General features: G+C 41.6%; 1 protein-coding gene across 6 annotated transcripts; it reads right to left on the reverse strand.

Moving 5' to 3' along the window:
• Positions 1-149: 149 nt before the first annotated feature.
• SSBP1 (single stranded DNA binding protein 1) lies at positions 150-12,561 on the reverse strand. 6 transcript variants are annotated; one of them, XM_033098984.1, is made up of 8 exons: positions 12,112-12,241; positions 11,542-11,609; positions 9,486-9,546; positions 9,019-9,159; positions 8,713-8,800; positions 7,109-7,197; positions 5,594-5,667; positions 150-503 (listed from the first exon to the last, which is right to left on the reverse strand). In XM_033098984.1, the coding sequence occupies exons 2-7, from the start codon at positions 11,563-11,565 to the stop codon at positions 5,624-5,626; spliced, it is 447 nt and encodes a 148-aa protein (XP_032954875.1). In that variant the 5' UTR covers positions 11,566-11,609; positions 12,112-12,241; the 3' UTR covers positions 150-503; positions 5,594-5,623. The 6 variants fall into 6 exon arrangements, with proteins under 6 accessions (XP_032954875.1, XP_032954874.1, XP_032954872.1 ...); XM_033098983.1 differs by having other exon boundaries at positions 12,107-12,175; XM_033098981.1 differs by having other exon boundaries at positions 151-503; positions 12,202-12,284.
• Between the last annotated feature and the right edge of the window lie 3,003 nt (positions 12,562-15,564).

The following is a 15,564-nucleotide window of genomic DNA, read 5'->3' on the forward strand; positions in this document are numbered from 1 at the left end:
TAGATAGAAGGAAACATAAGCTAAAAGCCTGAAGGACTGAGAGAGCAGAAGTAAGGTTGTACTCCTATCTACTTGCAGTGGAAGGTCATCTAAGAGAAAGGATAAGAGTAAAGAGCTGATCATGTATAGAGAGACAAAGGTTAAGAATGTGTACGTTAGTAAGGATTAGGTTTCACTGCAAAGCACAAGTACGTGGCTTAAACAAGGAAGAGATTTATTTGTCTCCCAAAGAAGTCCAGATGCAGACCGTCCAGGACAGGTGTGGTGGTTCCATGGTCATCACAGCTCCCAGCTTCTTCTGTCTTCCATCCTGAAGATCGTCTCCTGGTCCAAGATGGCTCCTGGAGATCCAGTCATCATGTCCACATTTCAGACAAGCAAAAGCCAGATGAGAGTCTGGAGAAGCACAAAGGATGAGCCTCCCAACAGAGTCAGCTCATTTAAGGAACTTTCCTGGAAGCACCACCAAATGGCTTCTGCTTGTAACCCTTAGCAACCCTTAACTGCAAAGGAGAATAAAAACGCAGTATTTTAGCTGTGTGCACTGTCACTGCCACTAAAATACAGGTTCTGTAAATGTAGACGGGATAATGGGTATTATAGTGTATCAACCATGTTTCTTGTTTTCTGTGTTTTACGATACATTGCCATCTTGGGGCCTAAGATGAAACCCTAAGATGAAACCTAAGAAACTGCCCCCTCCCAAGGTGGGCTAATTCCTAGAAATAACAAATGATTTGCCCACAAGCATGCCTTTGATATGCAAACCAGCCAATCCTGAGCCCAAACTCTCATGAGCCTCCTTTCATCAGGCTCCTGCAGTCGATTCCTTGGCCCAAACCACCCTAGAGCTTGGTACCTGACTAGGGACCACTCCTATAGCCCAGACCCTGCTGAAAACGATTCACTGTCCACTCCTGAACTTGCTCAGCTTGCCTGTCCTGTCTCATCCATTCTTTCCCCATGGAAAACCCAATAAAAGCTCTGGCCCATATGTTCCCCTCACTCCTGCCTCCTGACCTACTCGGGGGCTTCCTCAGGTGGTCCTACATGGTATGGCATGGGCCCCACTCTTGGGAACTCCGTATGAAGTAAGAAACTCTCCTTTCAAAGGCCTCAGTGTCGGTCATCTCACTGTACCTGATTAAAACCAATCCTGGGTGTACTAACAAGTAGGCAACTGGAACCCTTTCCCACATTATGGTTTCCACAACAGGAAGCTAGAACCCAAGCAACATTTGAAAGTTCTCTCACAAAGTCTGTTTCCAATGTGTTTGGCAAAAGAAAAAACTCATTCTTGTTTCAACTTCTCTTTTGAGCTTGATTCATCAATCACCACCCTGCCAAACATAAGCTAAAACATCTACAATTACTTTTAAAACTAAACTCATTACCTTTCCTCTTCTCAAATCTGCTCCCACATCCATGTTCCTTAGTCTCAGAAACAAAGTGTCACTATCCACACAGCTGCCCAGGACTGGATTCCGGGCAGGAATCACGTGTTCTTAGTGTCCCTAACCCGGAACCTTGCCCGGACCCGGCACATAACTGGTACCCAATGAATGAGTCAATGTGAATCCCAAATGCCCCCGCGTGACCTTTCATCCCCACCCTGCTAAGCTTTCTAGGCTTGTTTGGAGGCTTCCTGCCTGCCTCCAGGCTTTGCCCCTCCGCACCCCCTTCACCTGCCTTCATCATTCTCTCTAACACACAATTCTGATGAGCTGTCCCTGTCTTAGAACCTTCTTGAGCTGCCCACTGCCAACGTCCCATGTAAGCTTTCAAGGCCCTTTACCATCTAAGCTCCAACCCACTTTGCATGTTTCATCTTTACTGCTTCGTACACTTACAAGTTTCTGGATCTCCATTCGTACTGTTTCCTCTGATGAAAACTAACCTAACGATTCTCTTCTGTGCCCACTGGACTTTATTTCCACCATGACTAGAGGGCCCCTCACGCCATTTCATACTTGGCTGCACAGGCCCCCACTTATCCTCCCTACCGAACCCCTATCATCCTAGATTGGGAGCTCTTTCAATGCAGGAATCCTGTTATATTCACCCTTATATCCAGGCCCATATGCATGCATGGCATAGAGTAGGTGCCCAACTGACTTTTGAGTTTCAAAAGGTGCTCAGATTAATTGTAAAAAGCCATGGAAGATTACAAACAAACAAACACTTCCCAAGTGGACTATGATCTCAGTAATGCATGGACGTTAACAACAACAACAAAAGTCAAGCACAACACACGAGTTAATATGCCCTCCTAAGTATCCCGTGAGACTTGATAAGACGGGCATGGTGACTGAACAGTGATAAGCCTCGTTTAAAATAATCTCAGCAACAATAAGAACAGCCAATATGTGTTGAGCACTTGATCCAGTTCCTATGTGCTAAGTTAAGTTACATAATTTATCGTACTCTTCACATCAACCCTATAAAATAGATACTATTCTTGTCCATTTTAGTCACAGGAAAACAAAACAACAAAAATCCGAGGCAGGGAAAGAGACGAAACTCACCAGAGGCACTGGGCTACTTAGGGAAGCAGGGATTCAAATCCCGGCTGTTTGACTGCACAGCCTTAACTGTATAGACCACCTTTTATCAAAGGGCAGGGTCTGCAAACAAACTGAAAAACGTCCAAATGCACACTTGCATGCACAAACAAGACCATGAGGTCAAAAGCACGGCAGAGTAAAGGGACAAAGAAATTCTATTACTATGGCTGCATGATTCCAACAGCCTAAAGAGCTACACACCATCCTGTCCCAAACGGCAGGACTGGCACAGAAGCAAATTACAGTCGTGAGAGGGGACATCGATGCTGCTGACACCTGCCAAGTGTCCTTCTCTAAAAAGTGAGCCTGACAAATGCTTGAACAACTTTCCTGACAATTTCATCTTTCAGTAGGAAGGAAACAATGGAAGACACAATGAAAGGGGCAGACACTCAACTTAACCAGTGATAAAAAAGAAGAGGAATAATCAGAAATAAAGAGGTAGAGGTATTTCCCCCTCACTTGTAATCCTGCCCCCAACCATCATGGATTAAATTCCTGGTGTGATTCAGATGCGCCCACAGGGGGTCCTTTCAAGTTAGCAGTGGGGGTTCTGGGGACAGAGCCAATAGAAATGGGAGGGCAGCGGGGAGCAGACAGCCGGCAGAGAGCAAAATGCAGGCTTCATGTCCCTAAGTTCAAACTCCAGTTGCCTCTTATAAGCTGCGTGACTCTGACTTGCTACTTGACTTCCGTTTCAGGCTTCCTCCTCACATGGAAAATGGGGTTATTACTACCTTCTTAGGGTCATGTTTAAATGAGACAATGACAAAAGCACTTAGCTTAATGCCTGATGCACAGGAAGCAAACAATAAACATCAGACATTTATATGATTATTGTCACCTTGTAGGAGGTCTCTCTACAATTCATTAACCTTGGGACTATCTCATTTTCTACAGTGATTTGCTTGCTGCTACTCCCACCAATCTTCACGGCACAGAATGCAAAGCCTGACAGAAAAACAGTCATATAATCCTGCCCTCATTTCCATGTGCCTTCCAGCTGAACAACGAACATGCGGAAAGCCCTCAAGAATCGCCGTGCTAGGCTGCACTGGACGGGGGCAAAGGGTAGTCTGAGTAAAAGACAACCAGCTGTTAGGAACTGCAGGATCTTTGGGGAACAAAGAGAAACTACCATTAATTTCTCCTAACAGAGCCACAACGGTTAGGCTGTAACCCAAACAGCGATAGAAACATGTCCGTGGTATTTCTGGATGTCTTTGGATTAACCGTCCAGGGGTATTTAAGAAGTGGATGACTCTTTGAGAACTGTGCTGGCAACAAACAGTGGCTCTCACATGGGCTGGTGTTTACAGTTGATCTCTCTGGGTAATGTACATGTATTTAGAGGAGAATGAGAGAAAAAGAGGAAAGAAAAAAAAGAGAGAAGCGACTGAAGTGTCTAAGCACGAGATTCCAAGGTGCAGGTGGTGAGGAAAAATACCTGGGAGATGATATTGCCATCTCCAGTGCGTGAAGCGGCCGAGCTGAAGGTGAATGCGTACAGCAAGCCTGGCTTGGAAATAACAGAAAGGAGTAAGGACTCCATCCCCAGAGTTTTAACGTGGGAACTCAGAGAGCAGAGTACACTGTATGCTGGTTAGTGGTCCCAGATGCAGGAAAAAAGATGGCTGACAGGAGGAAATGGCAATTAATTTTCTACTGTTCCTGGGCAAGATGGTAAAGCTAAGGAATCTTTGCTTAACCAAACTGCACTTAAGTAAAATAAGCTGCTCAAGTGTGCAGAAAATATCTTAAAACCAAGTCAAGCGTCCACAACAGCGTGTGAATTATGAAGCTGTTCAAGCCCGGCACGACCTCAGCTGCACTTAGCACCACCTTCTCAGGCAGAAGGCCTAGGACATGCAGCCTAGGGCACACACACAGAGGCTGGGCCAGAGGCCACGCTGGGGTCTGAGCGGCCCAGACAGAACGAGGGTCTTCTACACTCGGAACTGGACAGCCTGCTGTGTTATCAGCCAACCTCCACAACACTGCAGCACACTAACAGGCAGACCTGTGGAGCACGGAGACAAATGTGAAGAAGTAACACATGCACGGAAAAACTGAGTTTATTGTATGTGGTCCTTGTTAGTAAATTAGTAGTAGCTATTTCCAGACTCTTGTAATAAAAAATAATTGTTCGTACACATGATCTATATATGCATCAAGAGATCATGTGGGAAAATAACAGGAAAATGTAATACCTGAGTCTCTAACCTAGGGAGGCAATGTCAAAGGTTGCTTAGGGGACTTCCCCGAGAGTTCCGGATGAGACTGAAAGGATAGAGAACAGGGGCTTAGGAAAACAGAGAACAGTGGAACCAGAGCCCCTGTCATCACCCGGACTTGAACTATTTCATCCCTGGTTATACGGTAAGTCTTTACTGCTGTAAACGCTATTTCATAAATGCTACTAGTGAAATTGTCCCCAAAACAAAGTTGTGAAAAAGGGAGGTTAGTCTGGAAGCTGTTTAGGTTAGACACCAAGCACTACTCGCAACCTCCTCCAATTTGGCCCAAAGCTCAATAGCACATTAGGATCACGCATCTGCAAAGATGTACGGAGCGTCTATTCCATGCCAAGCACTAGTTAAGGTGCAGGTACACAGAGAAGACGCAGTCCTTGCCTTCGAGTCTACAGAGCTAACAGAGAAGAAAATCAGTATTTTCAACAGTGGGATAAGTGCCTGACATAGAGTGACGTACCATAAATACTGAGGGGCTGAATCAACACTGTAACAGAAGGGGGCACAAAACTCAAGGGGTCTTCCCGAAGGACACTTATCCCTTTGCCATAACAGATGAACCTGAAAACTCACTATTTTGTATACTTGTACGTGGAAACCATCTCTAAAAGAATAAATTACTAGTAAATGCCATATTAGACAGGAACTGCCAAGGTTGATGGCATAAAAAGGGGAGTGACAGGAGAAAGAGTATCACTCATTTTATATAAAACAATATTTTAATTCTTGTCCTTAGAAACTATAAAGACTATACATGATTTGGAAATGAGACTGTACCAAACACTGTCCAAAGACGAATTGTCCACTCTATGCCTTCTCTTTTGTCTGGTCACTCAGAAATATAATGTTATCTGTAAAGAAGACAAAGTATAGGTATTATTTTCAGAACTCTTTCTTCATCCCATTTAATCATTCCTCTCTAACACATACACATTTCAGTGCTGTTAACTAAAAGGATTTTAGACAAATTCTTAAAATATTAAGTAACTCTTGCTATGTTCATGAGAAGTATTAAACAGGCATAATAACGGAGCTAAAAGCTGGGCTTTGGCCATTTGTCAACAATTCGGACCTCGTTAGAAGAGGTGGGGTATTTTTTGTCTTCCCTGCAGACAGTTTAGGTCTTCTCAGCAATAACTTTCTACAGAAGAACTAGTCATAAATTTCAGCGCTTGCAATGCTCAGACAGACGCCATGAAACCAGGTAGCAGCACACCCTTGCACAGAGGACCAAGGCATAACATCCCACATGCGGGAGGTATGGAGGAAGAACAGAGTTCAATACAGGGCCTTGTTAGCAAAGATAGCTTTATTTATGTTTTTAAGTTAAGTCTGAACACTCACATAGAAGACATTTTATTTTTAAATTTTAACACAGAATGACTTTTATATACTTATTCTTTGGAAAGTTTTTACTAATCAATATTACAGAGAGAACATTTTTAACTGAGAACATCAGACATTGCTCTTAAAATGATGTCCCAACTGGAATTAGTTTAGGATGAGCGAAGGAGAAGAGTTAAGTCGTATTTCCTATATAACTCCGAAAGATCCAGATTCAAAAACTTTAGAATTATTGAAAATGGTTATTATATAATGACTGAGAATTTGTTCATGACTACAGTCTCCTAAAAACAGAGTATTTTGGTGCAGAAGTAAATTTCAGAAGAGATCACCAGACCTGCATCACTGTAAAGGCAAGAGTGCCACCCACTGGTCATTATTTTTAAGATGCAGACAGGATCCCTAGGTGAAAAAAGTATGGCCTATAAAACAGATCAACCAAATTAAACTCTACTTCCTTCAATTCAAATGTTACTAAAGATCTATTCCCTTTTACTATTAGCCATAAACCTATGCCAATTGCTCAATCACCCATGCTCGTGTTTAAAACAAAAGCATCGTGTTAAGTATCAAAAAGGTACTGAATAAATCTGCACGAATGTCTAATGCCACTCACAGTAATGTAACTGGATGTTCGCACAAGCTTCTCCCTGGTTAGGTCATGTCCATCAAAGATACTAAAGTTTTTCTAACTCCGAACACTAAGAACTGGCATGGACAGTTCAATTTATATTACATTCTACTCGGTGCTACTTATGAACTAAAACTATGAGTACAGAGGTAATTTTCTACAAGAATAGATAAATGTAGAAACCTTTAGCAAGCCCACAAACCACTCAGAATCTTCCTGGTGAGGATTACACCCCCCACTGAAGTTACTTATAACACAGCCAAGCTTTTACAGAAGGGGGCGGGGGGGAGGAATAGCTGTTGTCACACACTTCTTACCAGCTATGATTGTTGTCGCTTGTCGCCTCACATTATTTTTATCCGTGTATTCACCATAGTCTACTTTTCCTTCCACATAAATTCGAGACCTAAAATAAATTGAATTTACATTTTTTAGTCTAGAGATTCTAATATGTTTTACGAGACAGCGTAATGAGTATACACTAAGGATAAAACATATAATCACACGCACCCTCATTTTTACTACCATTTCTCAAAGTTCAGAATTATGAGTACCAGAACAAAAGGTTCACACAGACTTCGCAAATCTAGGTAAAAAGGACAATGTTTTCATCCTTGAATTGACTGTGGTCCTTAAGAAAGTTCAAATTAAAAAAAATAAAAATACTGTTCAAAATCTTAAGCCAAATATTTTTTTTTTTTTTTTTTTTTTTTTGAAAAACCGTAAGACCAAGAAAATGAAAGGATAACCTACTGGCATCCTTTAAATCTCTAGAATTGATTCCAATGAGTCGTTTTCCATTACCTTTGATTTTGGACTCCCTAACCGATTTGTTGATTTTCACTTATTTTTCAGTTCCTATCATTGAGGTTCATAAACTTATTCCCAAGAGACTTAGAACAAAATTCAAAATGGAATTTTTCAACTTAGTATTTCACTCGCAATTAATTACTAAGACTATTTCTACACTATGTGGAAGAGTGAGCTAGAACACAAGCCTAACACACCAGGAGATGTAACTGCATATTGACATTTTCCTTGAAATTTCCTACATGTGCTTATGTGTGTGTTTAAAACAAAAGTATCGTGTTAAGTACCAAAAAGGTACTGAATATATCTGCACGAATGTCTAATGCCACTCACAGTAATGTACCTGGATGTTGGCACAAGCTTCTCCCTGGTTAGGTCATGTCCATCAAAGATACTTATGCTTATATGCACATATTCTTACATACATACATAAAGGATAACCAAGGTACATATGAAGAAAAGGTATGCAGTTATTGAAAAGAAACTGAAATTTTAGTCACTGAAATTATTTTTCATGAAATATGTTTTCTTTCTATAAAACAGTACATTTCTAAATAATCACTGGGAATACAACTGCTGGTAAACACACCCTATTGTTCGGTGGGTTTGGAAAAGACACTCTTTATAGACAATCAATCCAAGCATTCCAAAAGGGACTACTATATAAAACTGTCAGATGTAAAAAAAACTGCTGTGAATATGACCATAATGCCTCACTGTGTCAGGCCTGACACAATTCAGATCCTCCGCTAAGGACAAAAGGCGTGACACCTGCTGCTGTGCTGCATGGGAACTCCTAAAAGCCTACGCTGCACCTGCTCCCAACGGCGCTAAATACACTCTGCCTTCCCTCCAGTCTCAGCTGCTTCTATTTAGGTACAAACCCTACTTTCCTACATTGTAGGACTAAACCTGGTTTTATACACCTTTGAATTAGTCACACATAACAATACACCATGCAGACAGCATTAGGCACTGAACAAGTATCTCGAGTAAATATACAGTAATTAGTAGTACTCAGGAACAAGTACTCAGGAACACATTCCATGAGAACACCTGTCATCAGTTTTTGAACCATTCCAACTGTACGATTCTTCCTTCCTCAACTTACCCCTTTTTCACATACTGATATGCTACATCTCTGAGGCCTGGTCGGAATACTGAAATTCTGTGCCACGTTGTCTTTTGACTGACATCACCTACGCCACAAGAATAGGAAACATGGTTACAAATGCCAGCAGACAGAACAAATGCCAAAAGACCACATGCCCAGCAAAGCCAACATCACAATTCCTAAGACAACAGAATAAAGGTAGAGAAGAAAGATCCTGTGTAAAAGCAGCTTATCTCTAATTAGATAATTGACAGTAAACTCTTTATTGCTGACAAAAGTGAAAGCCTAGTCTTTCATACTCACCCATCTGGTATGCTTCATTGTCTCCGGATTTCCACATCTCATTTGTTGCTAGAGAAAATATTGTGACTGGGTTTTTCCCTTCCACCTGTCTCATGACAGGGTCCTGACCCACTCGCCCAAGTAACTGCACACGATTCAGGGCTGAAACACATGTGTCGATAAAATGAGACTGAGAGAAATGTCCAGAAGAGGAAGAGATACAAATCCTTCAACTTCAATCTCCGCATTAAGCAAAACCCAAGTTCTTGATCAGAAACTTTTAAGGGGCAAACAGAGGAAGGTTGGGAGGGAAAAGGAGGGTTAACAAAAAAGTAGAAAATACCCCTAAGACAAAGTAGCCCCATAAAACAAACAGTAAGCTCTTTGCTTTATGTTAAATTCTTCTTTAAAATACCTTTACGCATGTGAGAGAATATTAGCACACTACTAAAAATAACATACTTTAAACTTGGAAATGAGCTACTTACATCTTTCGAGAACCAAGCTGCTAGCTACTTCAGACTCATGTCTTACAAACTGACGAAGCACCTAAAGTGGAACAAATAAGTAAAATGGCTACAATTGTTCAGAATTTTAGGAGGAAGGCAAACACAAACAGAAGACCTGCTCACCTTTCATCACCATCTAGTCGGCAGCTCCTATACATACACCCTCAGAAGAGAAGAGATGTGCTTCCCTTGTCCTCCCATCACACAGTGAGAGAAGGACCACGTAACACTTACAGGCAGCCTACTGTAGAAGCCCAAAGGTACAAAGGACGTACTCAAGAGCACGCCCAAGAAAGTTAATTTATAGTCCTCTCCTGTTTCTTTTGTGGCAACCCTCCCAATTATGGAGCTTCTGTGGTTGCACACAATAGGTAAAATGAAATATATGCTGGGAAAATTCATGTTTTCAAGGAAGCAAATAAATGTGGTTCTTTGATAAGGTATAAAGTCATAACTGTCCAAATCAGTTTGTCAGAGAAAGGTAGTCGCTGCCACATCACAACAGCACTCAGTGATCCTAACAGTTATCGTTACTTGACACTAGCTAAGTGCTTTACCTCCTATCGGTTAATCCTCAGGATAAAACTGTAAACTGCAAAATTATCCCCACTTTAGAGATGAAAAAAGTGAAGTCCAGAGAAAATTAAGCAACTTGCCCAAAATCCTACAGAAATTAAGTAGCAAGTCACACCTAGAACCAGGGCCGTCTGACACCAAGGCTGCTGCTTTTCCCAATGCCCTCTGCACCCTCCTTAAAAACATTCTATCCAAGGGCTGTTGCCCAGATATGAGTACATATCATTGGGCACACCACCAGTTTCAGAGTTCAGAGAGCTAACCATGACATCAGAGAAACATATGTCACGTGATGGCACTGTGAATATAAAAAGCAGTTGTCCACCAATCAAATGAACACCCATTCCTGGGAGACTATTGGCTATGGAATCCCATGACCGTGTTTTGGGGCAGTGGGTGGATGAGAAGATAAAGATATTAGTTACAACATACTAAAGGATCAAGATGCTAACTGGTATCTGTGTCATCATTCTAGAAATGTACTAATGTGAGTGCTCAGATGAGCCAGGCTGGCTAATAAATCCTACAGAATAATAATGTTTCATTTTTGGCACACAAAAATCAAGACCCAATGGAGAAGCAGAAATATGAAAAGGATTTTTAACTGGGATAATTTTTTTTCTAATTTAACTTTTAACTCTTTTGTATCTGGTTTTAAAGACATCTTAATCCTGGAGTATTAAGACAATGGTAATTTTTCCAAGTTTTACATTTATACACACACACACACACACACACACACACACACACAAATGTAAAAATATGTAGAGGTTAAAATGGGGTTTCAAGAATGCAGAGTCAATCCTCCAGGAGAGTGAAGAGATGGGAACAGGTTTCATGGAGGAATTGATTCTTCAGTAGTCTTAACAGGATGGGGAGTAAAAGAGAAATGTCATAAAAGAGACTCTACAGAACATGGTGCCCAAATGTGGTAAGTAAGGAGAAAGGGTAGCCTAGGCAGGCTAGCCTGTCTGGAGAGATGACAAGTTAGGTTGGGTGGAATGAGAAACAATTTGGACATAGCAAATTTGTGGTGATGTTGGACTTCAGCTACTCTCCTCAGTATGGGGAGAGGGTGTGGGACGCAGTTGACAACAGAGGAGGTAGGTAGACAGAAAAGGAACCATACGCCTTATAGGAAAACGCTGGAACAATGATTCTCACAGCCTTTGGCTCAATAAAGCCTTTCAATGCTCTCTAACTGATCTAAACGCAAGCAACACGTTTTGAAAAGTAATGACTCCTACTATGTAGGTGAGTAAACTAGAAAATTTGTTTTGTTTTAGTGACCATTATTTTTTAGTGAACATTATTCTGTTCCCAACACTCCATATCGAATGAGTACACGTAAAATGGGTGGGCTCAAAGGTCTGTTGCCTCTGCCGTCCAAAGCCTAAAGAAATCTGATCACAAAGATTGATAACAACACATCTCAGCACTAATATGGAAGAGTGATTACCTGTAATACAGGTCTTCGAAACATGGCTTCTATTTTTCTTTTCCTGCAATTTAATCTTTAGTCTTTTCCTAAAGGGGGGGAAAAAAGAAATTAATACCTCTTACAGAAATAGCACAGACTCACTAATCCCAAATTCCTAACTGCATTCCTGATTTTTATGCAAACCTTATGACTATAATACATCAACATTCCTGCACATTTGACTAGGATTTCTCCTCCACCCCCCCAAAAAACCCTTATCCCTTATGTCTTTTTTGATCCCCCTTAACTTCCTCTTCTTCCAACCGATACCAAAAAAAAAAAAAAAATCTTATTCTGAGTTGTTCTCATTTCCATTCCACTGTCTTCTCCAATTCTGTTAAAATGTAGGCGCCTTAGGACAGGGATTTTTGTCTAATGTATTCACTGCTAAATCCAATCCCCCTAAAGCAGTTCCTAACACATAGGAAGGTCTCAAAAATTATTACAATACCATCAAGAGACTTAAATCTGAAACCTGTTGCTGCAAAAATCACTGCCTCCATACCCATTGGCAAAGACTAAGGAGACTCGTGGGCTCCCCGACCTCACCACCAGAAGCGGCCGGCGCCCTTTCTCAAAGTGGCGCTCGCAACCAACAACGCAGGGAGGTGAGAGGAAACGGCGAAGTCCTCCATATACGTTTAAAGAAAAGGGACAGACACCCACGCGGCACCGCTCGAACACCTAGCGCAGGATTCATGCCTCCCTCCCTCCCTCACCTGACGTTCTAGCCGGACAGCCTTGGGGAAGGGAGTCACTTCCGGCTACGGCCGTGACGCAAGAATCGCGAGAAGAAGGAAAAACCGGAAAGTCCGCGACGTGCGTCGTAGAAACGGGGCCGGGCAACGCCAGGAGAAACACGCCCCCTTAACGCGTTAGTTCCGGAAGCTTTTTTCCTGATGAGAGCAGGTAAGACAACGCCGCCAAGTGGTGAGTGTGGCTGATTTCAAGTTTATAATGAAATTATTTGATGAGGTTCCCAACTGGCTCCAGAAGGGGACAACGTAAGCGACACGAAGGATAGCTCCGCCTCTGGGAAAAACTAGAACGCTCCAGGCCTCCTAAAGAAATAAGAAAATGAGAAAAAGGAGTGGGCATAGAGCTGAGAGCGCCCAATTAAGGGGGCGCCAAAATATTGGCAATTGGATAAATATTTTAATGAAATACTTTATGAGGTCAAATTAATGCGAAAATCTGTGCTGAACAACAACAACAAAATTAAATTTTAATTAAATACAAGATTTGAGCCATATTTGTTCTGAGGCAGAAGGGAAAATGTGCACCCCGCTCCTATATTTTCATGTGTTTAGAATTTTTTTCCAGAATATGAAAGTACTTGAAATACTGAATATTTGAAAACTAAGTGTATTAAAACTCACAACATTGTTTTAAGTTTAAATACTTTATACCCAAACAAGAATTTATTATATAATTTTACTTTCCAAGCTTTAATGGAAGTACGTTGATCAATATTTTCAAAATCTACTTTTCTTATTTTCAGCTGCAAGAATTGGCATGTTTGGCAATTTTTCTTGACCAAGTGGCCATCTTTAATAATTTCAATTAACTTCAGCTTACTGATCTTGTCTTGATTTAAAATTCTGGTATTTTATTCAACATGGATTTTTAAATTCTAATCTTTTAAAATATTGCATTAAAGGATCATTCATCTTGATGGCTGGGTTTTTTAGCACCTCTTAAATTTTGCCTCATTCACCCTAATCATGGTCCTGGTAACAAAGAGGGGTATGGCGCCCCACAGATTGCAGAATACAGGCCAGAGGGGCCTCCCCTGCCCTCTCTATTTCCTGGTCTTGGCACTGTTCAGCTTCTAGAAAAGGAAGGTACCCTCCAGATCATTCTGACATGCAAATTTCCTCAGGACCCTACTTAAAACCATTCAATGGCCCATTCTTGTCTTTCAAGGGAAAAACATGCACTGCTTAACGTGGTTTCCAACACATGCCTTAACTTGTAAAAGTCTGACTTACTAGTTGGTGTTGTCGACATAAGAAATGTCCAAACCTGCAGAGAATTTTTGTGAATTTATTGAGACAAACTGACGACATATACCAGGAAGAAAGATCTCAAATGCTCTGGAGAAGTGCAGTCTTGCAGCTTACTTTATACATTAGAATCAAAGGAGGAGATGTAATGAAGGTGCATGAAATCCATTGGTGGGAGATTAAGGAGGCGGGAGAAAGCATGGAGGGGGTGGAATCTCTAGGACTGGATAAAAGACAAAATGGGGAAACACACTTCTTTTACATTCGTGGGACAGGATAATTAACATTAATAATTAACATTCACAGCACTTAGAGATGGTACGGGGGCAACAAGAGAACAGTGAGGGGTTCTGTGGCCGTATGCTCTGGTGGTCTTGTGCTCTGGTGCTGGAGCTTGTGCCTTTGAGGAAAAGGAAATTACTCTGACATTTCAAATGTTACAAAAGAAGAGTGGAGAGGGCTCACTTAACGGAAATATTGACCTTTGCTAAGGAAGCTGTGGACCTGGGATGTGACCACCAGTTACGACCTGCTCAGTTAGGAATTTGTGATCAGACCATCCTGGGTGGTTACTTTTGGTCACTGAGCATATCAGGCCTGCCGTGTGGCTCCCCTGAGCTTGTCAGGTTTATTGCATAGCCCCTTTTTCATTCACAGAATATTTCTAGATGCTTAGCTCCATTTCACTTCCACCTTCACCATGTTCAGCTCCTGAAATGCCATTGTTAACCAGTAAAGATTTGAGGCTGTAAAACAAATTAAAAGTTTATTTGGGGTATACATGGGCCCTACTTCCTTGATAGCCTCCTGACTCTATTTTAATTGACTCTCCTAGCAATGTTTATTCCATTTTATTTTTTTCCCATTGTCACCATGTTACAATGGAACACTGTCTTTGGGCCTTGTACAGGTATCAATCATCCCACACTCCACCGACTATGTTACTACTGTCAGTTCCCTTCGATGATTTCCTATTTAAAAATCCTACTTCTGGGCCAGCCTGGTGGCTCAGGCGGTTAGAGCTCCATGCTCCTAACTCCGAAGGCTGCTGTTCGATTCCCACATGGGCCAGTGGTCTCTCAACCACAAGGTTGCCAGTTCAATTCCTCGACTCCCGCAAGGGATGGTGGGCTGTGCCCCCTGCAACTAGCAATGGCAACTGGACCTGGAGCTGAGCTGCGCCCTCCACAACTAAGACTGAAAAGACAACTTGAAGCTCAACAGCACTCTCCACAACTAAGACTGTAAGGACAACAACTTGACTTGGAAAAAAGTCCTGGAAGTACACACTGTTCCCCAATAAAATCCTGTTCCGCTTCCCCAATAAAATCTTAAAAAAAATTTAAAAATCCTACTTCCATTTGAGCTGTTGAAAAACTGAACAAGTTTTGAGTCAAGTGAAACTGAATCAAGTGAAGTGAAAAACTGAATTCATCCTTTCCTTCAAAGACAATGTCCTCTATCTAAGATCTTTGTTTGTTTTAATGGTACCAAGATTCTCCTAGACTTGAACTTTGGAATCATCTTTAAAATTTCTCCCTGATCACCTTCATCGGTTCGTCCATATTCAATCATTTGGCCTTAAAATTCTTTCTTTCTTATACCACTAATCCCTCCCTCTTTCTTTGTATTCACAAATACTTTGGTGTGGGGAGTACAGAAAAGGGTGTTTAAAAAAAAAAGCAAAAAGCACTGTGCACATTGAAAATAGACACACATTTCAAATTGAAAATAGACCCAGCCCCTCTCATACTCAACAGTGTCTATGCAACTACCTGCTCTTTTGGTAACTTCCTGCTACCATGGAGCCCAGCAGAGAGGGAGAGAAACCAACAGTGGGATACCAGGTGCATTCAGGTGCTAGGGTAGCCTTTGAGGAACGTGGTAGCGAAGGGGTCATACGATAGACACTAATAGCAGTTGTCAATGCCTGAGAAGACAAGTATAACCAAAGAAGTCTGGCCTATACATTGCATACTCTTAATAAACCTTTTTA

Source organism: Rhinolophus ferrumequinum, chromosome 26, assembly GCF_004115265.2.
Source record: "Rhinolophus ferrumequinum isolate MPI-CBG mRhiFer1 chromosome 26, mRhiFer1_v1.p, whole genome shotgun sequence".
NCBI lineage: Eukaryota > Metazoa > Chordata > Mammalia > Chiroptera > Rhinolophidae > Rhinolophus > Rhinolophus ferrumequinum.